Genomic DNA, 18,731 nt, shown 5'->3' with positions numbered 1-18,731 from the left:
CTTTGCCCATACTCAAGTGGGCATCTCTCCTCTACCATCTACTCTGCCCTGCTTGTCCCCATATGGGCTTCTCTCCTTTGTTATCTGGATCAGCAAGTGGCTGAGAAGACAGTCACCTGAGTCTCATACACGCCCTCGATGTCTGGTGCAGACAATTCTGTGTTGATCTCGTTGATGTGTTCTTGGTACATATCTTCCGGTACTGAATACTCATACAGATTGTAGACCATGTTCGAACGAGGGAGAGCCCGATTTACCTAAGAACAATGAAGTGGGGGCTGGGAAGGTGGCTCAGTGGTTGAGCACTTGCCTTGCATGCATGAGGCCCTGGGTTCGATTCCTCAGCACCACATAAACAAAAAGAAAAAAGCCAGAAGTGGCGCTATAGCTCAAGTGGTAGAGCGCTAGCCTTGAGCTAAAGAGCTGAGGGACAGCGCCCAGGCCCAGAGTTCAGGCCCCACGACCGGACCCCCCCCCCAAAAAAAAACAAAAACAAAAAGAACAATGAAGTGGTAAGCTCACCATGGCTTAAAGTCCTAGGACCTCTAGTGTCCAGTGGTCAGTCCATCTCTCCTTATGATTACAACTACAAGATCTGGACTACAACCTGAGGCCTTTGAAAAGCAGATGAGCACTCACCCTGGGACACTGGCACTAGTGTGGGGAAAGAGTGCCTAATTTATTTTCCTCTGATTTTTCATGGGTTTAACTGGGAGGTACAGGCAGCAAAAACTAACGTGTGGGTGTGTGGGTATGTGAGGGAGGCCTGGGGAGGAGAGCTGACAAATGGTTTACTAATCATGTGCATGGACCCACAGGGTCCCAGGCTCACCACAAGCTGTGCACACATAGGCAGATCTAAAGCAACTCAGCAGTGGCTTTGTGAACTGAGTTGAGCTGTGTACAAAGAAGATAAGATAAGACTTGGTGAGGAATGTGTATGTGTCTAAAATTAATAGCTGCCTAATATTCTCTAAATGCCTGAAGTCTCAATATCAGATGTAAAATGTCCAGGGTAAGGCACCAGGTCTCAGATTTGTAATCCTATTCAGGAAGGACACTGAGATCTGCAGGTTCAGAGTTCAAAACCAAGCCTGGGTTGAGGTCATCATTAATATTAGCACACACATACACACGAAGTTCGGGGTACAAATAAAGTTTCTTGATATAACAACAACAACCAGAGAAATGGAGAAAATTCTCATGGGAGAAGAGAGCCAGCAGCTGTCAACCTAGGATGGCCCAGATGTAACGATCAACAAAGATTAAGACTTCACAGCAGCTGTGACTGTTCTCTGTTCAATAAAATTATTAGCAAACTTAAAACTAAACAATAAAAAGAATCCTATATTCTTAGCTACTCAAGAAGCTGAGATCTGAGGATCATGGTTCAAAGCCTGCTCGGACAAGAAAAGTCTGTGAGACTCTGATCTCCAGAAAACTGGAAGAGGATGGGGCTGGGAAGGTGGCTCAGTGGTAGAGTGCTTGCCTTGCATGCATGAGGCCCTGGGTTCGATTCCTCAGCACCATAAGCAAAAGGAAAAAAGCCGGAAGTGGCGCTGTGGCTCAAGCGGTAGAGCGCTCACCTTGAGCTGAAGCCTGCAGGGACAGCGCCCAAGCCCAGAGTTCAAGACCCACGACCGACAAAAACAGAAAACAAACCTGCTAGAGATATGTCACAAGGAGCTGAGAATCATCCAGAGAAGCCCTACTGGTCCAATAAAATGAGCTCAAAGATAGTGACTGCCAGGTGTTGCAGTGTTGAGTAAAAAAGCTAAGGGAGCAGGGCACAGGAAGCTCACGCCTGTCATCCCAGCTACTCAGGTGGCTGAGATCTGAGGATCACAGTTCAAAGCCAGCTGGGGCAGGAAAGTCTGTGAGACTCTTATCTCCAATAAACCACTAGAAAACGAAGTGGTGCCGTGGCTCAAGTGGTACAGCGCTCACCTTGAGCTGAAACGAACAGGGACAGCGCCCAGGCCCAGAGTCCAAAGCCCCACAACTGACCAAAAAAAAAAGCTAAGGGAGAGTACCCAGACCCTAAATTCAAGCCCCAGTACTGGCACAAAACCAAATAAATCATACTAAGTGGAAGACTCTTAGGTGGATGGTTTCATTTTAATTAACTATCTAGAAAAGGCAAATCTCCAGAGGGTTTGAAAGTAGTTGCCAAGGGCTGGGGGGAGGGCCAGTGGTGGTTGAGGGGTGTAAGGCTTTTTTTGAGAAGGTAATGGAAATATATTGAAATTGCCACTGAATTCACTAAAAGTATTGAATTGTACCCTTGAAATACATATGTTGTATGGAGTGTGAATTTATATCCCAATGAAGCTGTTAATAACAACAGTGCCTATGGAAACAATTTGCAAGCTCTAACAAAGGTCTGCATGGTCCACTTGTACTTCACAGAACGCACAGATGACCACAGTGCTAGCTTACCAGTGTAGCGAAAGCAGCTGCTGTCCTGAGCAATGGCTCTGACCAGGTTCTGCTCAGCATTCATAGGCTTTGTTACATAACTCTTTTAAGGGCTCAATGAGACACTGGGACCTTGTGCCTACAAAGCCTATGAAGTCTGACCAGCTCTCTATCTGGCATCCATTGTATGGAGACATCTCAGAGGTAGTTAGCAACTTCAGTAGTCCCCTACCTTGCGATATGAAGGTCCCTCCTCCACTTTGGCCACCCTCTGGTTCACGTAGAATACTCGAGGGATGCTCAGCTTGATGCAGTGCAAGTCACTGCCGATGATGGCCCATAGTCTAAACAGGCCAGCCTGGTTGGTCTCACTGATCTGAGAGGAAATGCAGAGCACACAGCTGATCACACACCATGCTGACATCTGTCAATGGCCACTTCCCAATCCTCTTCCCACCAGCAGCAAGCATAGGGTCTCAGGACCCCAGAGAAAAGTAGGAAGCCAAACACCTATTTCACCATCCAGCCCAGGGCCAGCCTGACATCCTCTCCTTGGGCCCACAAAGGCTATGCCTTCAGAGAGACTTCCTTCTCCTGGATCAACGTCCCTACCTGCACAATCTGCCACGGAAGGTCCAGGATGCTGCGAGCAGTTTTTCTTAAGAAGCTCCCCAAACCTGTGACAGGCCCCTCTCGGACGGTTCCAGGCCTTGGTGCGCCCTCTGTCAGTTCCAGACGCTGTCTCTTCCTCCGGACCACACGTTGCTGGGCCTGTAGCTGCCATTTCTTCTTGTGGAACCCAAGCCAGACCAGCCACTCTTCCTGGAACAGATGGTAACCCAACCCATGGCACAAGTTTGAACATAAACCCTCTCCAAGTGCCTACTTCCTGACCCTCAGCAGCCTTCAGGTGCTCTGTGATGGTTGGGTATTCTCACAATGAACAATCCTGGGCCAGGATTTGCTTGTACATGCAGTATACCCCTTGGAGCCAGACAATGCTACAGCAATCTTCCAGTACTTCTGGCATCTTCCACTTCTCACCTGAGTTGTTCCGAGGATAGGAGGCTGACCCAGGATCTCCTTCCAGGGAACTGTCAGCTCAAGGTCCTGAGAATCCTGTTGGCTCTCCCAAAGAACTCGCTTCCTCTTAGTAGCAACTGGAACTGCTGAGTGGATTTGCTTTGTGAGACCAAAGTCCTCCATGTCGGGAGCACTTGGCCTTGGGCTGCCTTCAGGGATTTGGGCCGTCACAATCTGGAAGGACCCAAACAAGTCCTCAATTCAGGATCTTGTATCTGCAAATCCTACCCTTTAGCAATTTAACACAGCGTATCACCTGAAGTGGAACAATTTACAGACTGAATTAATAGTTAAAAGATCAAACAAAAAGTTCAGAAAATGTCACTCAAGTTATCACAAGTAGGCAAAGGTCCACATTTTGCCATGACTGCTGAAGAAGGCTCCTTTTTAAATAAAAAGTGAACTGCAGGAAGTAACAGCTGTCTTCCTCCCTCCCTCTATGTTCTTGTTTGCAGCAGCACCATTCTCCGCACTGTTATACTTTAACTATATGACCATAAAAATATCATTTTATAATAATAGTTTCTGGTACACATCATCCTGCAATATTCAGTCACAGAGTAGCATGGTCTATTCATTTTTAACTGTCATAAACTATTCCATCATGCAAATAAACAGCTTACCATTCATTACTTTCCAAATAAAAAGTCCATTATAATGGACTTTTCTTCCCCAGCTGGCTTCGAACCATAATCCTCAGCCTCCTGAGTAGCTAGGATTACAGGCGTGAGCCACGGTGCCTGGTACCTGGCTTCTCGACCTTTTTCATGTGCCCTTATCTAATAAGTATAGCTCTTCCAAGAAAGACACAGTCAAAAGACACGGTCAAAAAATCCAATCTTTACATTGAGTTGAAACTCCCTGGAGCAACTACTACCATACGGAGAGCCTTTATGCTGCCCTGGCTTATAACTCATTTTAAAATCTTCTTTTTCCTCTTCATAGTGATCCAGTCCAGGTCACTCAGTCTAACTCACACAGTCCAAATTTATCAATAATACTGTTCCTCACCATAACCTGATGACTCACAAAAATCAGTCTTGGAGTCAGTACAAAAATCACTACAAATAAAGTGCCAAGGTGTACATTAAGGGGAAAGAAAAACCAGAGGGGAACAAAACAAAAAAACTCACTTTAGAGGCAGTATTCCAACATTAAGGAAAGCAACTCATAGCCCTGAGCACCCTGAATATTCTGGGTCACCCATCACCTGTCTCCTGCCCTCAAGGACAAAGAGGTCACTGATTTTCTTCTGCTTGTAGACATCATTCTTCTCCAGTAGTTTTCTGTGCAGCCAATCTGGGTGCTTGACGCGTGGTACTGGGTTTCTCACCTGCAGGCGGGTAGTCTGGGTTAGGGAGAGCCCGGTCTGACCTGCGCTGTGCCGGCTCATCCATTGGCCTCATGCTCACCTGCTGCAGAGCTGCAGGGATGGTGATGATCTTCTGGATGGCACTCCCCAGTCTTTCAATGTAGTAATCCCAGTCTAGAATCTGATCGTGTAAAAAGAAACAACAGAGTAATTCTTTGATACATCTTAGTCTGTGTTGAACACTGCTAAATGCTTCTATCTTATTTAATTCTCAAGAAACTCCACAATATATGGTGCCCATTTCAGAGGAGAAACATGGAAGACCTTAAAGAACCCCAACGACCACAAGCTAGCAGGTGGTTAAGGAGTACTTCAGCCTCATTCCAGGCAAGAGAGCAGCTCAGGGTCCTCTTTGATATGATCTTTCCAGTGCCCTAGAGTGTCAGTATCTTATTTACTTAGAAAGGACGGTGTCAGCACTGAAGCGCTGGACAAGACAGATGATGCAAATGAAACGCACTCTTCTCTGACTGGCTTGCTTTCTTAAACCTTTTTTCCCTCTAATGAATTTTTAGAATTCATTCTTTCATCACCCTCCTTTCCTAAACTTTTGATAGTACAAAAACAACTGGCACTCACTGTCCGTATATCAAAATCTTGAAGGGATGAGCTCTTTAGCCATTTTCGAAGGAAGTGTTTCCTCACTGTGGGCTCTGCTTGGAAAATGGCAAGTGGGATAGCTCTGAAAAGAAGAAGCAGAATCACAAATAATCAAATGTACATTTAAGTAGCAGTTATAGCCTAGCTTGTAACTTACACTTAAAAAGCTGTTATTTATTTTGTACAAATCCTAAGCCTATTTTGTTTTGCTCGTCCTAGCACTTGAACTCAGAGCCTGGGCTGACTCTGAGCCTCTTTGTGCTGAAGGTTAGTGCTCTACCAGTTGAGCCACAGCACTACTTCTGGCTTTTTCTGAGTAGTTTATTAGAGATAGGAGTCTCACAGACTTTCCTGCCCATGCTGGCTTCGAACCACAGTCCTCAGATCTCAACTTCCTGAGTGGCTAGGATTACAGGCGTGAGCCACCAGCACCTGACTACAAATCCTATCTTTTCTAAGATGGTTATAATGTTCAATGTCTAAGTAGTACGCTACAAAATACACATTTACTTACATGTGTACAAGTAGACATTCCTAATATACTGCTCATGGGTAAATTATGTAAGGGTCAAGATGCTTTCTTTCTAGGAAAAATAAACAATTCTTAGTACCTCTCTTTAATGAACAAAATAGATTTCACTGTAAAGTATTATAAACATAAACTTGTGAAACAAATACCTCTGCACTTCCCTGAGCTTTGGTAAGCTACAGCGCTCTGCCACTGGCACTTTCTGTAGGAATACATAAGATGAGTAGTGGACCAGCCCCGTGCAGCCCCAACCTGCTTGTCCTCATACAAAAAGCTACATGACCTTCACTCTGGTGGGTCTTGGTCCTGTACATGTCACTATGCTATTCTCATTTGGATGGACTTATTCAGAAAAGGCAAACCAGGTGTCAGTGGCTCACACCTATAATCCTAGCTACTCAGGAGGCTGAGATCTGAGGATCACGGTTCAAAACCAGCCCAGGCAGGAAAGTCTGGGAGACTCTTATCTCCAATAAACCACTAGAAAACCGGAAGTGGCGCTGTGGCTCAAGCAGTAGAGTGTTTGCCTTGAGCTGAAGAGTGCAGGGACAGCGCCCAAGCCCAGAGTTCAAGCCCTATGACCAACCAAAAAGAAAGAAAGAAAGAAAGAAAGAAAGAAAAGGCAGCAGCCAACATTTTTAGGCTTTGCAAAGATCTCAAGCGCCTGTATGGTCATCTGTGCTATAGTTTAGTCCTCTGAACTCCTAAGTATTTTATTGCCTAAAATACATTTATCCAGCGCTAGTGAATGGACATTGATAGAGCTGAGGGATAGCGCCCAGGCCCAGAGTTCAGGCCCCACAATCGGACCAAAAAAGTAAAAAAACATGTGTCCCCCTACTTCTCCTGTACTACTATTAAATCTCCTCTAAGCGACTGACTTTGATAATTCACAGCCACATGGTATGTCTGCCAGTCTACCTATTCCCCAATTGTTACCAGCACTATATTTCTAACCAAATAGATGCTAATAAAGTCTACATCTCAATCTGGGAATGTGTCTTAGTGGTAGAATGCTTGCTTAGCATGCATAAAGCCTTGGGTTTAATTCCTCAGTACCACATAAACAGAAAAAGCCAGAAGTGGCTCAAGTGGTAGAGTGCTAGCTAGCCTTGAGCACAGAGAGGCTCAGGGACAGAGTCCAGGACCTCAGTTCAAGCCTTAGGACTGACAAAAAATAAATAAAAATAAAATCTACATCTCCATGATTTCTATAAGCTTGTCTATCTTCCCATGTACTGGGAATTGTCTATTCACATCGAAGGCTTACTCTTCTGAATTCCTTTCCTCCTTGATATGTGGAAACTTTTCTCTATATACGTTTTAGCTTTCTTTCAAATTTCTTCTCCTTTTGTTAAGACTCTTGGAATTTCTCTTAATAGAGATATTTGTAAATATCTAGGTAGGTGGGTGTCACAAGCATTATCAGGTACTTAAAACCATATAACTACCCAGCACTCAATGGACTCAGATATTAACTACTTTCTGCTCATGAGCCTATATGTAACCTGGGTGGTCTTAACTGTGGTAATTTCTCTTTTTTTTTGGGTGGGGGGTGAAGGGAGGAGGGTTTGTCGTGGGGTCTGAACTCAGTGCCTGGGTGCTGTCCCTCAGCTCAGCACTCTACCTCTTGAGCCTCAGCCCCACTTCCGGCTTTTTCTGCTTATGTGGTGCTGAGGAATTGAACCGAGGGCCTCATGTATGCGAGGCAAGCACTCTACCACTAAAGCCAGCTTCCTAGCAACAGTGGTAATTTCTGTAGACAAATAGCTTCCTTGATGGGCAGCCGCTGGTGGTGTTGGTAGGTCTTTCCTCTGTAGAAGCCCTCTTAGCCACCATACCACCCTGGCAGGAAGAGAGCAAGGACACAATCTTTCTGCCTCTGATGGCTGGGGTTTGGTAGTCTCTTCCAGTAGGTCCCATTGGTCACTAAAATCATAGGCAGCTCAGTCTCCAACCAAGGGCAGCAGACGCACTTCTCCGTGAAAGGCCCAGTGACACATTAGGAAGTGTCATGGCGACACTGGAGGCCACACTGATGGGACCACAGACTAACAATCCTGCCTCCATCACTGGCTCTCAAGGCTCCCCATAGAGATGAGACAGCTTAGAGGGACTGACCTCTCACGGCAACACTGGCGAAGGAGTCAAGCACAGCTGAAACACTGTTAAATATCGTTCATCACTGTTAATGAAAGGTCTTCAGTGTACACCACTATTTCCAGCTTTGTGTTGGTTAGCTGGAGGCAAGAGCACCACTGACTTTTCTCTGTGCAGGCTGGTTTCAACCTCACTCTTAAGATTTCAGCCTCCTGGCTGGGAAGGTGGCTCAGTGGTAGAGCGCTTGCCTTGCATGCCCGAGGCCCTGGGTTCGATTCCTCAGCACCACATAAGCAAAAAGAAAAAAGCTGGAGGTGGTGCTGTGGCTCAAGTGGTAGAGCGCTAGCCTTGAGCTGGAGAGTTGAGGGGCAGAGCCCAGGCCCAGAGTTCAGGCCCCAAGACTAGAACCCCCCCACAAAAAAAAAGAAAAAGAAAAAAAGCCAGAAGTGGAACTGTGGCTCAAGTGATAGAGCGCTAGCCTTGAGCTGAAGAGCTGAGGGACAGCGTCCAGGCCCAGACCCCCTCCCAATTTTTTTTTTTAATTCATTTTTCGAAGTTGTCTAGGCTGGCCTGAAGTCATACTACCACAGACATAACAATCAGAATACTGGGTTATAAGCATGGACCACATGCCTAACAGGTAGCATTCAAACCTTTAAGGAAGCCTTACCTCTCAGTAACAGGGGAGCCCTCAGGTTTGCGGGAGATGATATAGCGACAGCTCAGCCCTGCATCTTTGACCATCTGGTCTCCAAGGAACTCAGCCAGGCGCTTTGCTGTGCTGATGGATGTGGACTTTTGCTCCCCATAATCTTCTAGCTTCCGAGACATGGAGCGGTTTTCTGAGATCAGCTCAAACAGCTCGGAATCAGGCATGTTAGCTGCCTAGCAAAAGGTAAAACACAACACAGATGTCAGAATGATCAAACCACAGACTTTGCTCTTGAGATCATTTTTGTCTGAGAACTAAAGCAGGCTCTGTGCTTCTGGAGAATGCTCATATTTCCATACAATAGTGACTTGAAACCCAGTGGAAACTGTAGGGGAAAAAAGGGTAGGAAGATATAAGTAATAGAGCAAGCAATATGTATATGTGAAAATATCACAATAAACCTTTTTGTAAAATTGACATGTGCTTAAAAAAAGTACAGCCAGACACAGTGACTCATGCCTGTGATCCTAGATACTGGGCAGGCTGAGATCTGAGGATCATAGTTCAAAGCCAGCCTGGACAGGGAAGTCCATGAGACTCTTATCTCCAATTAATCACCAGAAAACAGAAAGTGGTGCTGTGGTTCAAGTGGTAGAGCATTTGCCTTGAGCTGAAGCGCTGAGGGACAGTGCCCAGGCCCAGAGTTCAAGCCCTAAGACTGACAGGAAAAAAAAAAAAAAAAAGGTACAGCCAGGTGCTGTTGGCTTATGCCTGTGATCCTAGATCCTGTGGATCCTGAGATCTGAGGATCACAGTTCAAAGCCAGCTTGGGCAGGAAAATCCGTGAAACTCTTATCTCCAGAAAACTGAAGTGATGTTGTAGCTCAAAGTAGTAGAGTATTAACCTTGAGCAAAACAGCTCAGGGACAGCACACAGGCTCTGAGTTCAAGCCCCACACCAAAAAAAGAAAAAAGGTACAAAGCCAGATGTGGTAGTATATACTTCTAATCACAGTACTGAGGAGGCAAAGGCAGCAGGCTAATGAATTTGAAGACTGCCAGTGCTACACAGTGCACAGCACATAGCTACTTAGCTTAAGCTGGCCTTAAGCTGTGTAGCAAGGGATAGGGATGTAGCTGAGCTTGTTGAGCAATGCATAAAGTCTTTTAAGATGCATACAAAGTATAAGAAATACATATGAAGCTGGGCACTACTGGCTCATGCCTGTAATCCTAGCTACTCAGGAGGCTGAGATCTGAGGATTGTGGTTTGAAGCCAGGCTGGGCAGAAAACTCCAAGACTCGTCTCTAATAAACTACTCAAAAAATCCAGAAGTGGCTCTCTGACTCAAGTGGTAAGAGTAACCACCTTGAGCAAAAAGAAGCTCAAGGACAATGCCCAAGCCCAGAGTTCAAGCCCCAGGACTGGCAAAAAAAAAAAAATAAGCTGGGCACTGTTGGCTCACGCCTATAATGCTATCTACTCAGGAGACTGAGATCTAAGGATTGCGGTTCAAAGCCAGCCCAGTCAGGCTGACTCTCATCTCCAATATACCACTAGAAAACCAGAAGTAATGGGGTAGCTCAAGCGGTAGAGCGCTGGCCTTGAGCTGAAGAATTGAGGACCAGCGCTCAGACGAGTTCAAGCCCCACAAAAAAAAAAAAAAAAGAAAAAAAATATGAGCAATAAATGCCAAGGCTGCAGAGAAATGTGTGCATGTGGGGAGTGGGGCGGGAGAGCTCATCACTTGGTCTTACCAAGACTTTAATGTAAAAATCAAGGTGCTAAAAAGAAATAAAAATTAAAAATAAGTAAATAGAAGTCAGGGTGCTGTTGGCCCACACTTATAATCCCACTACTAGGAGTCAGAGATCTGAGAATCTCAGTACAAAGCCAGCCTGGGCAAAAAGTCTATGAGACTCTTATCGCCAATTAAATACCAGAAAACTAGAAGTAGCACTGTGGCTCAAAGTAGTAGAGGACTAGCCTTGAGCAAAAAGATCTCAGGGACAGCACCCAGGTCCTGAAATCAAGCCCCATGACCAACAACAACAAAAAAATCAAAGTTGGAACTGGAGACATGGCTCAAGTGGTAGAGTCAGCCTTAAGAAATAAAGCTGAGCAAGTGTACAAGGCCCTGAGTTCAAGCCCCATTATAAGCAGACCTAAATGAATAAGCAAGTAAGTTAATGAAGCAGATAAGTTCTCTTATTCCTTTTATTATCATCCTATTTAAAGAAAAAAGCTCATGAAAGTGGCCTAAGTTCATCTGACACGTGGCTTTCCAAAAGCCTCAGGAACACAGGTCCCTTTCTATAGGAGTCAGCTGAGAAGGGGGATGGACTCTTACCTTACTGTACAGCACGTCTAGCCAGTAGTCAGCCACCTTGGCTACAGAGCCATACACCTCTTCTAGAGTACTACCCTTGAGGAAGGCCTCAAACACAGAAGACTGGAAAATTTTAATTAGCTGCAGCTCCCCACGGCGTTTGACCTCAAAGCCTTTTAGCTCAGCCAAGGATCCATCCTCATTGAATACAGCGTATCTAGAACAAAGATTTGGGCACTGCAGTCAGCCCTGGATGCCGTGTTCTCTCTAGGCTCTGCCTTTCTATTTCCTTTTTTGACCTTCCCTTCCTTCACCTAATAGGCAGCAAGCAGCACTCTATTCTCTCTCTCTCTCTCTCTTTTTTTTTTGCTAGTCCTGGGGCTTGAACTCAGGGCCTGCCTGGGCACTGTCCCTGAGCTTCCTTTGCTCAAGGGTAGCACTCTACCACTTGAGCCACAGTGCCACGTCTTGCTTTTTCTGATTATAGGGTACTGAGGTATTGAACCCAGGGCTTCATGCATGCTAGGCAAGCACTGTACCACTAAGCCACCTTCCTAGCCCAACACTCCACTCTTGGGTGCATACTTCAAAAATAGATCTGAGGATCACAGTTCAAAGCCAACCCAGGTAAGAAAGTCTGTGAAACTCTTATCTCCAATTAGCTACCAGAAAACCAAAAGTGGTGCTGTGGCTCCAGTAAGTAGTAGAGCACTCGCCTTAAAATGAAGAGCTCAGGGACAGTGCCCAGGCTCAGAGTTCAAGCCCCACGACAGACAAAAAGAAAGAAAGAAAGAAAAAAAGGAAAAAAAAGAAATGACTGGCTGGGAATGTGGTTTAGTGGTAGAGTGCTTGCCTAGAATGCATGAAGCCCTGGGTTCAATTCTTTAGTACTACATAAACAGAAAAAGCCTGAAGTGGGGCTATGGCTCAAGTGGTAGAGTGCCAAGGCCCTGAGTTCAAGCCCCAAGACAAGGAAGGAAGGAAGAAGGAAGAAAGGAAGGAAGGACGGACTTCAAAGGCCTGCCTGCTACTCTCAGAATCAGAATGTATCAGGTGACAAGAAAACTGGTGCATTTCCTTCAAACTAAGTCAACGAAACAAACAACAACTCCTACCAGATCTGTTCTCATCCTGACTTCAGGTCCATTTCCCTGATTTGGGTTGTTAAGTCTAAGTCACCTCAATGCATTTCCTTTCAAAAGCACCAAGGCTCTGAGATGCCTACCTCTTCTTCAATTTCTTTCCTTCTTCCTTGGAGGCTGGCAGGATCATGGCAAGATAGGGTCCATCAACCTCAAAAAAGATGCTGTTCTCTGAACGTGTGATATAGGTGAGTGAGGAAGGCTCTGCCAGTTCCTGGTACTGGTCATTGGTGAAGCCTTCCTGAGAACCAAGAGAGAAAAAGGTAGCTTCAGTCTTAAAGGTCACATCTGGAAACCACCTCATGTCTGCTAAGGAGCCGATGGGCCAGGTTCTTGACACCAAAGATGCAATTGGCAGCAGAAAGGAAAGTACTGCACATCAATATGTCTATTATCTTTCAGGAAAGGCAAAATTATAGCATAAACACACTGAGGTTGCCCTGGTTTGGGTGGGGAAAGAGATTCCTGGGAGAACTGTCTCACTTCAGAACTAGAAAAGGGAAAACAGAAGATGAGGCTGGAGTGTTTTCAAGTACCAGGAAGCAAAAAAGTGTTCTAAACACAAAGCAAAGTGTGTCCCAAGAACACATGGCAAAGATGTTCCCCAATGGCCAAGTGGATGGGGAAAAAAACTGAGGAACAAAACAAATGAGGATCACATTGGGTTAAAATACTAGGCATAATGAATGCCCACAAATCCATGCTGCTATGAATTACTCAATGAGAAAGTAGGAGAAAATGTCACAACTCTGTTACAAAACTCCAGTAAAAGTGGAAGGAGTGAAACAGCAACATGTCACAGGCAGGAGCCAGTACTGCAACCCTCAATGAACCACCAGTACCTGCCCACGTATAGAGAGCCTCTGACAGCATCTCTATGAGAGCTGCTAACTGCCGTGCGGTTCTAACAGATCCCCAGCTTCTCTTTGATGCTCACTCTTCCAGCAGAGCAGCTTCACCCTCCCTCCTCAAGTGTGATTACTGAGTAAAGAGCAGCAATGGACGGAAGCAGGCTGGAGGGTATATAGAAATTCTCCATACTATTTTTGTGATTTTTCTGTTAGTTTGAAAAATAGTCTGGGTATAGAAGAATCCATTCAGTCCTTTGAATCCAGCAGTCTGACCACGGACCATTAGGCAACAGGAAACGCCTGAATGGTTGAAGAAATTAGGAAGAAGAGTGCAGCATCAGGTGCTTGTGAGAGCCAGGCATCACCTATTATGAGTCCTTCCCAAGTGTCCACAGTAGGGCTAGCCACTGATCAGGATGAGATGTGCCCAGACTCACCTTGACCATGATGTTCAACATGGCTCCAGGGTAGGAGATGGTCACCTTGGGCTTCTTTGTGTTGGTTGTCTTGATAACAAAATTTTCTGGAAAGCTATTGGGCAGAACACACCATATTCCATCTGTGTCCAGTTCTAAGGGCCTCCTTCATAAAAAGACAGAAACAAGGTCACATGTACACAGGTCAAACTCTCAAATATGATCTCAAACCCAGATCCATCTTCCCAGTGTGAGGGCTCATGTTCATTCCTTCTGTGAGAGCCCTGCAGCCGACCCCAGGACACACTCACCCAATCTGTTCAATCAGCTCCCGGGCCTGGGTAATGATGTTGGCCCCAGTGAAGCAGACAATGCCAGCCATCTCCATGGAGTACCAGCGAGCCCTGGAAAGGAGACACAACCAGCGGTGGGAAAGGATGCAGGCACCCACAGGGACAGAAGAGGAGGAGGGACCCCCCCATACACACCCAGGAGGGATGAGAGAAGCAAGCCAAACAAGTGGCGCTGTGGCTCAAGTGGCTGAGCATTAGCCTTGAGCTGAAGAGCTCAGCGTCAGTGCCCTGGCCCAGAGTTCAAGCCCCACGACTGGCCAAAAAAAAAAAGAAAAAGAAGAAGCAAGCAACACACATTTGAAGCAGGACAGACCTAAGGTACAATTTGGATCTGTCCCTACCTCAAAGTCACCACTGAGGTTTGGGAAGTTCTGGAAGGGTCCATGTGCTGCCTCACATCAGCCGTAACTCCCATCACAAGATTCTCAATCCCACCACTGTCCTATATCATGTCTTTTCTACTTTCCTCATGGCTCCTCCCAAACCCCAGATCTAAACAAACTCCAAGTTGCCCTCAGATCCTTGCCAGTCCATCTGACCCTGCTCTGGGCTTAGCCCACCTCTCCTGAGCCTATATACCTGTCCACTCTGTCCTGATAGCACTGAACTTGTCAACACTTGCATTAAATATAATCCGCCCTTGGAATGAATCTAGGGTCCACTGCCTCTTCCTTTTCTCCAGAGCTCTAGTAGATGCCCTGTATCCTCCAGAGTCCCAACCCAGAGATCGTTCTTCGCCCTCATGCCACTGACATGGTTTCCCAAAGGTTCTGACAAGCCCTGTCCAACAACACAGCTCAGACTTCACCTACCTAATGCAAACGGTCCCCACCCCAGCCAGCTCTGTGTTCCTTCTTGGCTGTTTCCCTATCTTCCCCTTAAATACTTCTGGACCAACTGAACCCTCTCCACATGAGTGATGGCAATCACGTTGAAATGTATCTCTAGCCAATAATGCTCAGACAAGGCTATCCATCAGTGGGCATTTCAAGGACCAGACCCTTAAGTCATTAGGACCCTGGCCCCAATCTTCTGGCCTCACAGTCCCACCTGACCTTGTGCCTCCAGCATTCACTCCCTGAGAGGATAATGCACCTGTGCCTACCCATGTGCCCAGCTCAAGCCTCCAGGTGCCCTTTATTTCCTATTCCTGGCCCCTTGCTCATCCCTTCCACATGCACAGGCAGCAGTCTGTACCCCTTGCGCATGACGTAGCCATAGAAGGAGTTCAGGATGCACTTGTGAGCTAGCTGCAGTGAGTCATACAGGATCTCCATATTCTTGCAACGCTTCACCTCAGCGGCATCGCCTGCTTCCACTGCTGCCAAGAGCTTCTTTTTCCACACCTGGAACCACACAGGACAGTCTTGAGGAATTCATAGGTTCTTCCATTTTTCTACAAAGTTGATAGCTCTAGTTTTCAATATTTCCTATTTAAAAAATTTGAGCCAGGCACCAGTGGCTCACGCCTGTAATCCTAGCTATTCAAGAGGCTGGATCTAAGGATCACGGTTCAAAGCCAGCCCAGGCAAGGAAAGTCCATGAGACCCTTATCTCCAATTAACCACTAGAAAACTGGAAGTGGCACTGTGGCGCAAGTGGTAGAGCGTTAGCCTTGAGCTGAAGAGCTCAGGAACAATACCCAGGCCCAGAGTTCAAGCCCTACAACCACCACCACCACCAACAAAAAATAGTATGAAGACTGACCAAACTGTTGGTATCTTGCCACATCTCCTTTATTCCCCCTCCCTTTTTGTCTTTCTCTCAGCAGATCCACTTGAGAACTGTGCTGTCACAACCCAAGACTTCCAGACATTTCTGCTCACTTCCTAGGAATGAGGATGCTCTTGTAAGCGTGATTGATACTGCTACCACAACCAGGAATTTAAACAGAGGTATGACATTACCAAAGCACACATTCAGGTTTAAACGACTGTTTCTAACAGACCCCTAGAAGCCAGTCTAGCATGACATACTGTATTTGAATTGCCTTTAACCTACAACTGTCCCACATGGACATAGGAGTCCCAAAGATTAAGGACACACTGCACGTTTTCATCCTGTAGGATTAAGGACTCAGAAAATACTTAATTATATCAACAATCCGCCTAGGTATCTTAGGCTTTGGGCTACTTTAATGGAATGCAGACCCAAAAATAAGCTGAATAAACACAAAATCAACATCCAAAGACAAGGATCTTCTTGGGGTTACCCAGTTGACCCCTACTCTAAACTTGACAAACTGATTTAGAGGTTGCAAACACCAGGACTGAGAACCTGCTGACAGGCATGTACTATCACAAACTTCCCAGAGCCAGGAGCTGATAGTTGATGTCTATAATCCTTGCTACTCAGGAGGCTGAGGTTCAAGGCTCCCAGTTCAAAGACAACCTGAGCAGACACATCCCAGAGACTCTTACCCCCAATTAACTAGAAAAAAGCTGGAAACAGAGGTATGACTCAACTGGCAGAGTGTTAGCCATGAATTAAAGAGCTATGTGAAATGCTCTAAGCTCAAGTACTAGTACTGCCACAAATAAAAACAAAACAAAAACAAAACAACCTACTCAGGCCTGTACAACAGACACGAAGTTAGCAAAACTGTTCCGTTCCAACTATGCGAAACGTCTGGGGTGATGATGACACAATTATGTGTTTACCAACATTCACAGAACTATGGACCTACTGGCAAAATTTGTCGTAAGTACAACTGAAGGAAGCTCAGCTGGAAGGTGGACACTGGGTAACAGCTGGAACTTGAGTCACACCGGCCAGAATTAAGACTGATGCTGTGGGCATTTTTCTTGCCCAGGAAACATTTCTCTGATGTATTTCTAGTCTAGAAACTTGATAAATGCCCTGGTTCCTAAGACATAATGGAACTTATGTAAGACCAGAAGCCTTCAGTTCACAAGTACTAGGCCAGGGAGGACTTAAGATCACAGCAAACTCTGTGCTGAGGGGCCTGGGCCCACAATGTCATCTGGCCTTCAAGCTTCTATAGAAGAGGACAGAGGTGAGCTGAGAGCTATAGTAGCAGACAGAGCTGAGCTGAAGAAGAGTCCTTAGCCAACAACTAATGAAAGGAGAAATTCAAGATGGGTGCCAGTGGTTCATGGCTGTAATCCTTGTCACTCAGGAGGCTGAGATTTTAGGATAGCGTTTAAAGCCAGCTCAAGCAAGAAAGTCTGTGAGACTCTTATCTCCAATTAACCACCAAGAAAGCCAGAAGTGGAGCTATGGCTCAAGTGGTAAAGTGATAGCCTTGAGCAAAAAGGCTCAGACAGTGCATAGGCTCTGAGTTCAAGCCCCAGGAGCACGGTGTGTGCATGCACGCATGCACATGTGTGTACGCGCTCACAGACACACTAGTAACAGCGCAGAGCACAGTGTACCATGAACCATGGCAGCCCAGGACGTGAAGGGACCACAGAGCAGGACCCACCAGGTCTTAGAAGAAAATCTGACCCAACATAAAATTACTATATTAGCCAGGTGCTAATATAGTACAGGTGGCTCACACCTGTAATCCTAGCTGCTCAGGAAGCTGAGATCTTAGGATTACAGTTCAACGCCAGCTCAGGCAGGTGAGACTTATCTCCAATTAACCACCAGAAAACCGGAAGTGACACTATGGCTCAAGTGGTACAGCGCTCACCTTGAGCTGAAGAGCTCCGGGACAGTGTCCAGGCCCAGAGTTCAAATCCACACGACCAACCAAAAAAACACAAAAACAAAAAACTACTATCTCTTGGTGTCTTAACTTCAGTATTTAGATTGAAGGAAACAATTCATGAGCTGTCTAGTAAAAACATTAGTGGATTTGCAGATCTCTGTATTTCTTTTCATTAAACCACTTGAATCCCCTGCCCTCTTCTGATTTTTTGGATCATGTCTTGCATTTCTATCTAGGGCTAGTCCCAGGTAGAGATCCTCCCACTTAAGGCCTCCCATTGTAGCTGGGATTACAGATACAAATGACCATACTTGGCTTACTGGTTGACAATAATACTTTTTGCCTAGACTGGCTTCACACAGTGATCCTTCCCATCTCTGCCTCTCTAGTAGCTGTGACTATGAGTGAGCTACCAGGCCTGGCTCTCCATTTCTTTTTCGTACTTGCCCATTCTGAGGCTTGAACTTGAGGCCTTGCATGCTTGCTCAGCTCCTTCATGGCTAGCACCACTCCAGTCCAGGACTTTTTTTTTTTTTTTTTTGCCAAGGCTGGCTTTGAGTCTCAACCCTCAGATCTCAGCCTCCTGAGTATGTATTTAGGATTATAGGCATAGACAACTTGTGCCCAGCCCCTAGATTTTCTCTATAGGAAAGTTTAAGCTAAAATGTTCCAAACAAAGGAGGAGGCAACAATGCTTGATAAGAAATGTACTCATTATCTTGCCCATGTAATTGTAACCCCTCTACCCCTCTGTACGGTATTTTCACAAAAAAATTTTTTTTTAATTTTAAAAGCTTTCATTTGGGGCTGGAAATGTGTCTCAGCAGTGGAGTGTTTGTCTCGCATGCATGAGGCCCTGGGTTCGATTCCTCAGCACCACATAAACAGAAAAGGCTAGAAGTGGCAGTGTCGCTTGAGTGGTTGAGTACTAGCCTTGAGCTGAAGAGCTGAGGGACAGCGCCCAGGCCGAGTTCAGGCCCCACAAGATAAAATCATTTGCAAAAAAAAAAAAAAGTTATCCCCAAAAGAAAAAAAAATGTTGCAAAAAACTTCATTTGTCAGTACAGTTGGTATAGTTTGCAGCCTGCCACTCTAAATAATTAGAACAATAATAATAATTCTAAATAATTAGAACTAATCAGAAACAATGGGTCAGGATGGCTCCGATAACCTGCTTCCTTTTTAGTCATTCTTTTTTTAGCAAGGTTT

The 18,731-nt window shown here is 45.7% G+C and overlaps 1 protein-coding gene across 1 annotated transcript in view; it reads right to left on the bottom strand.

Annotated features, from left to right (window-relative positions):
* The window catches only part of Pole (polymerase (DNA directed), epsilon, catalytic subunit), a 47,288-nt gene that overhangs the window by 13,417 nt on the left and 15,140 nt on the right, over window positions 1-18,731 (bottom strand). Inside the window, exons 21-33 of the mRNA XM_013023154.1 lie at window positions 15,044-15,192; window positions 13,805-13,897; window positions 13,515-13,659; window positions 12,310-12,467; window positions 11,106-11,301; window positions 8,773-8,987; window positions 5,453-5,555; window positions 4,914-4,994; window positions 4,712-4,834; window positions 3,463-3,675; window positions 3,031-3,240; window positions 2,651-2,794; window positions 117-257 (exon numbers count right to left, since the gene is read on the bottom strand). Of these exons, the coding sequence (XP_012878608.1) occupies window positions 117-257; window positions 2,651-2,794; window positions 3,031-3,240; window positions 3,463-3,675; window positions 4,712-4,834; window positions 4,914-4,994; window positions 5,453-5,555; window positions 8,773-8,987; window positions 11,106-11,301; window positions 12,310-12,467; window positions 13,515-13,659; window positions 13,805-13,897; window positions 15,044-15,192 (1,971 nt within the window). The remainder of the gene's footprint in view (window positions 1-116; window positions 258-2,650; window positions 2,795-3,030; window positions 3,241-3,462; window positions 3,676-4,711; window positions 4,835-4,913; window positions 4,995-5,452; window positions 5,556-8,772; window positions 8,988-11,105; window positions 11,302-12,309; window positions 12,468-13,514; window positions 13,660-13,804; window positions 13,898-15,043; window positions 15,193-18,731) is intronic.

Source organism: Dipodomys ordii, unplaced genomic scaffold, assembly GCF_000151885.1.
Source record: "Dipodomys ordii isolate 6190 unplaced genomic scaffold, Dord_2.0 Scaffold66, whole genome shotgun sequence".
Taxonomy (NCBI): domain Eukaryota; kingdom Metazoa; phylum Chordata; class Mammalia; order Rodentia; family Heteromyidae; genus Dipodomys; species Dipodomys ordii.
Note: the sequence above shows the minus strand (reverse complement) of the source record. Positions and strands in the feature narration are given on the sequence as shown.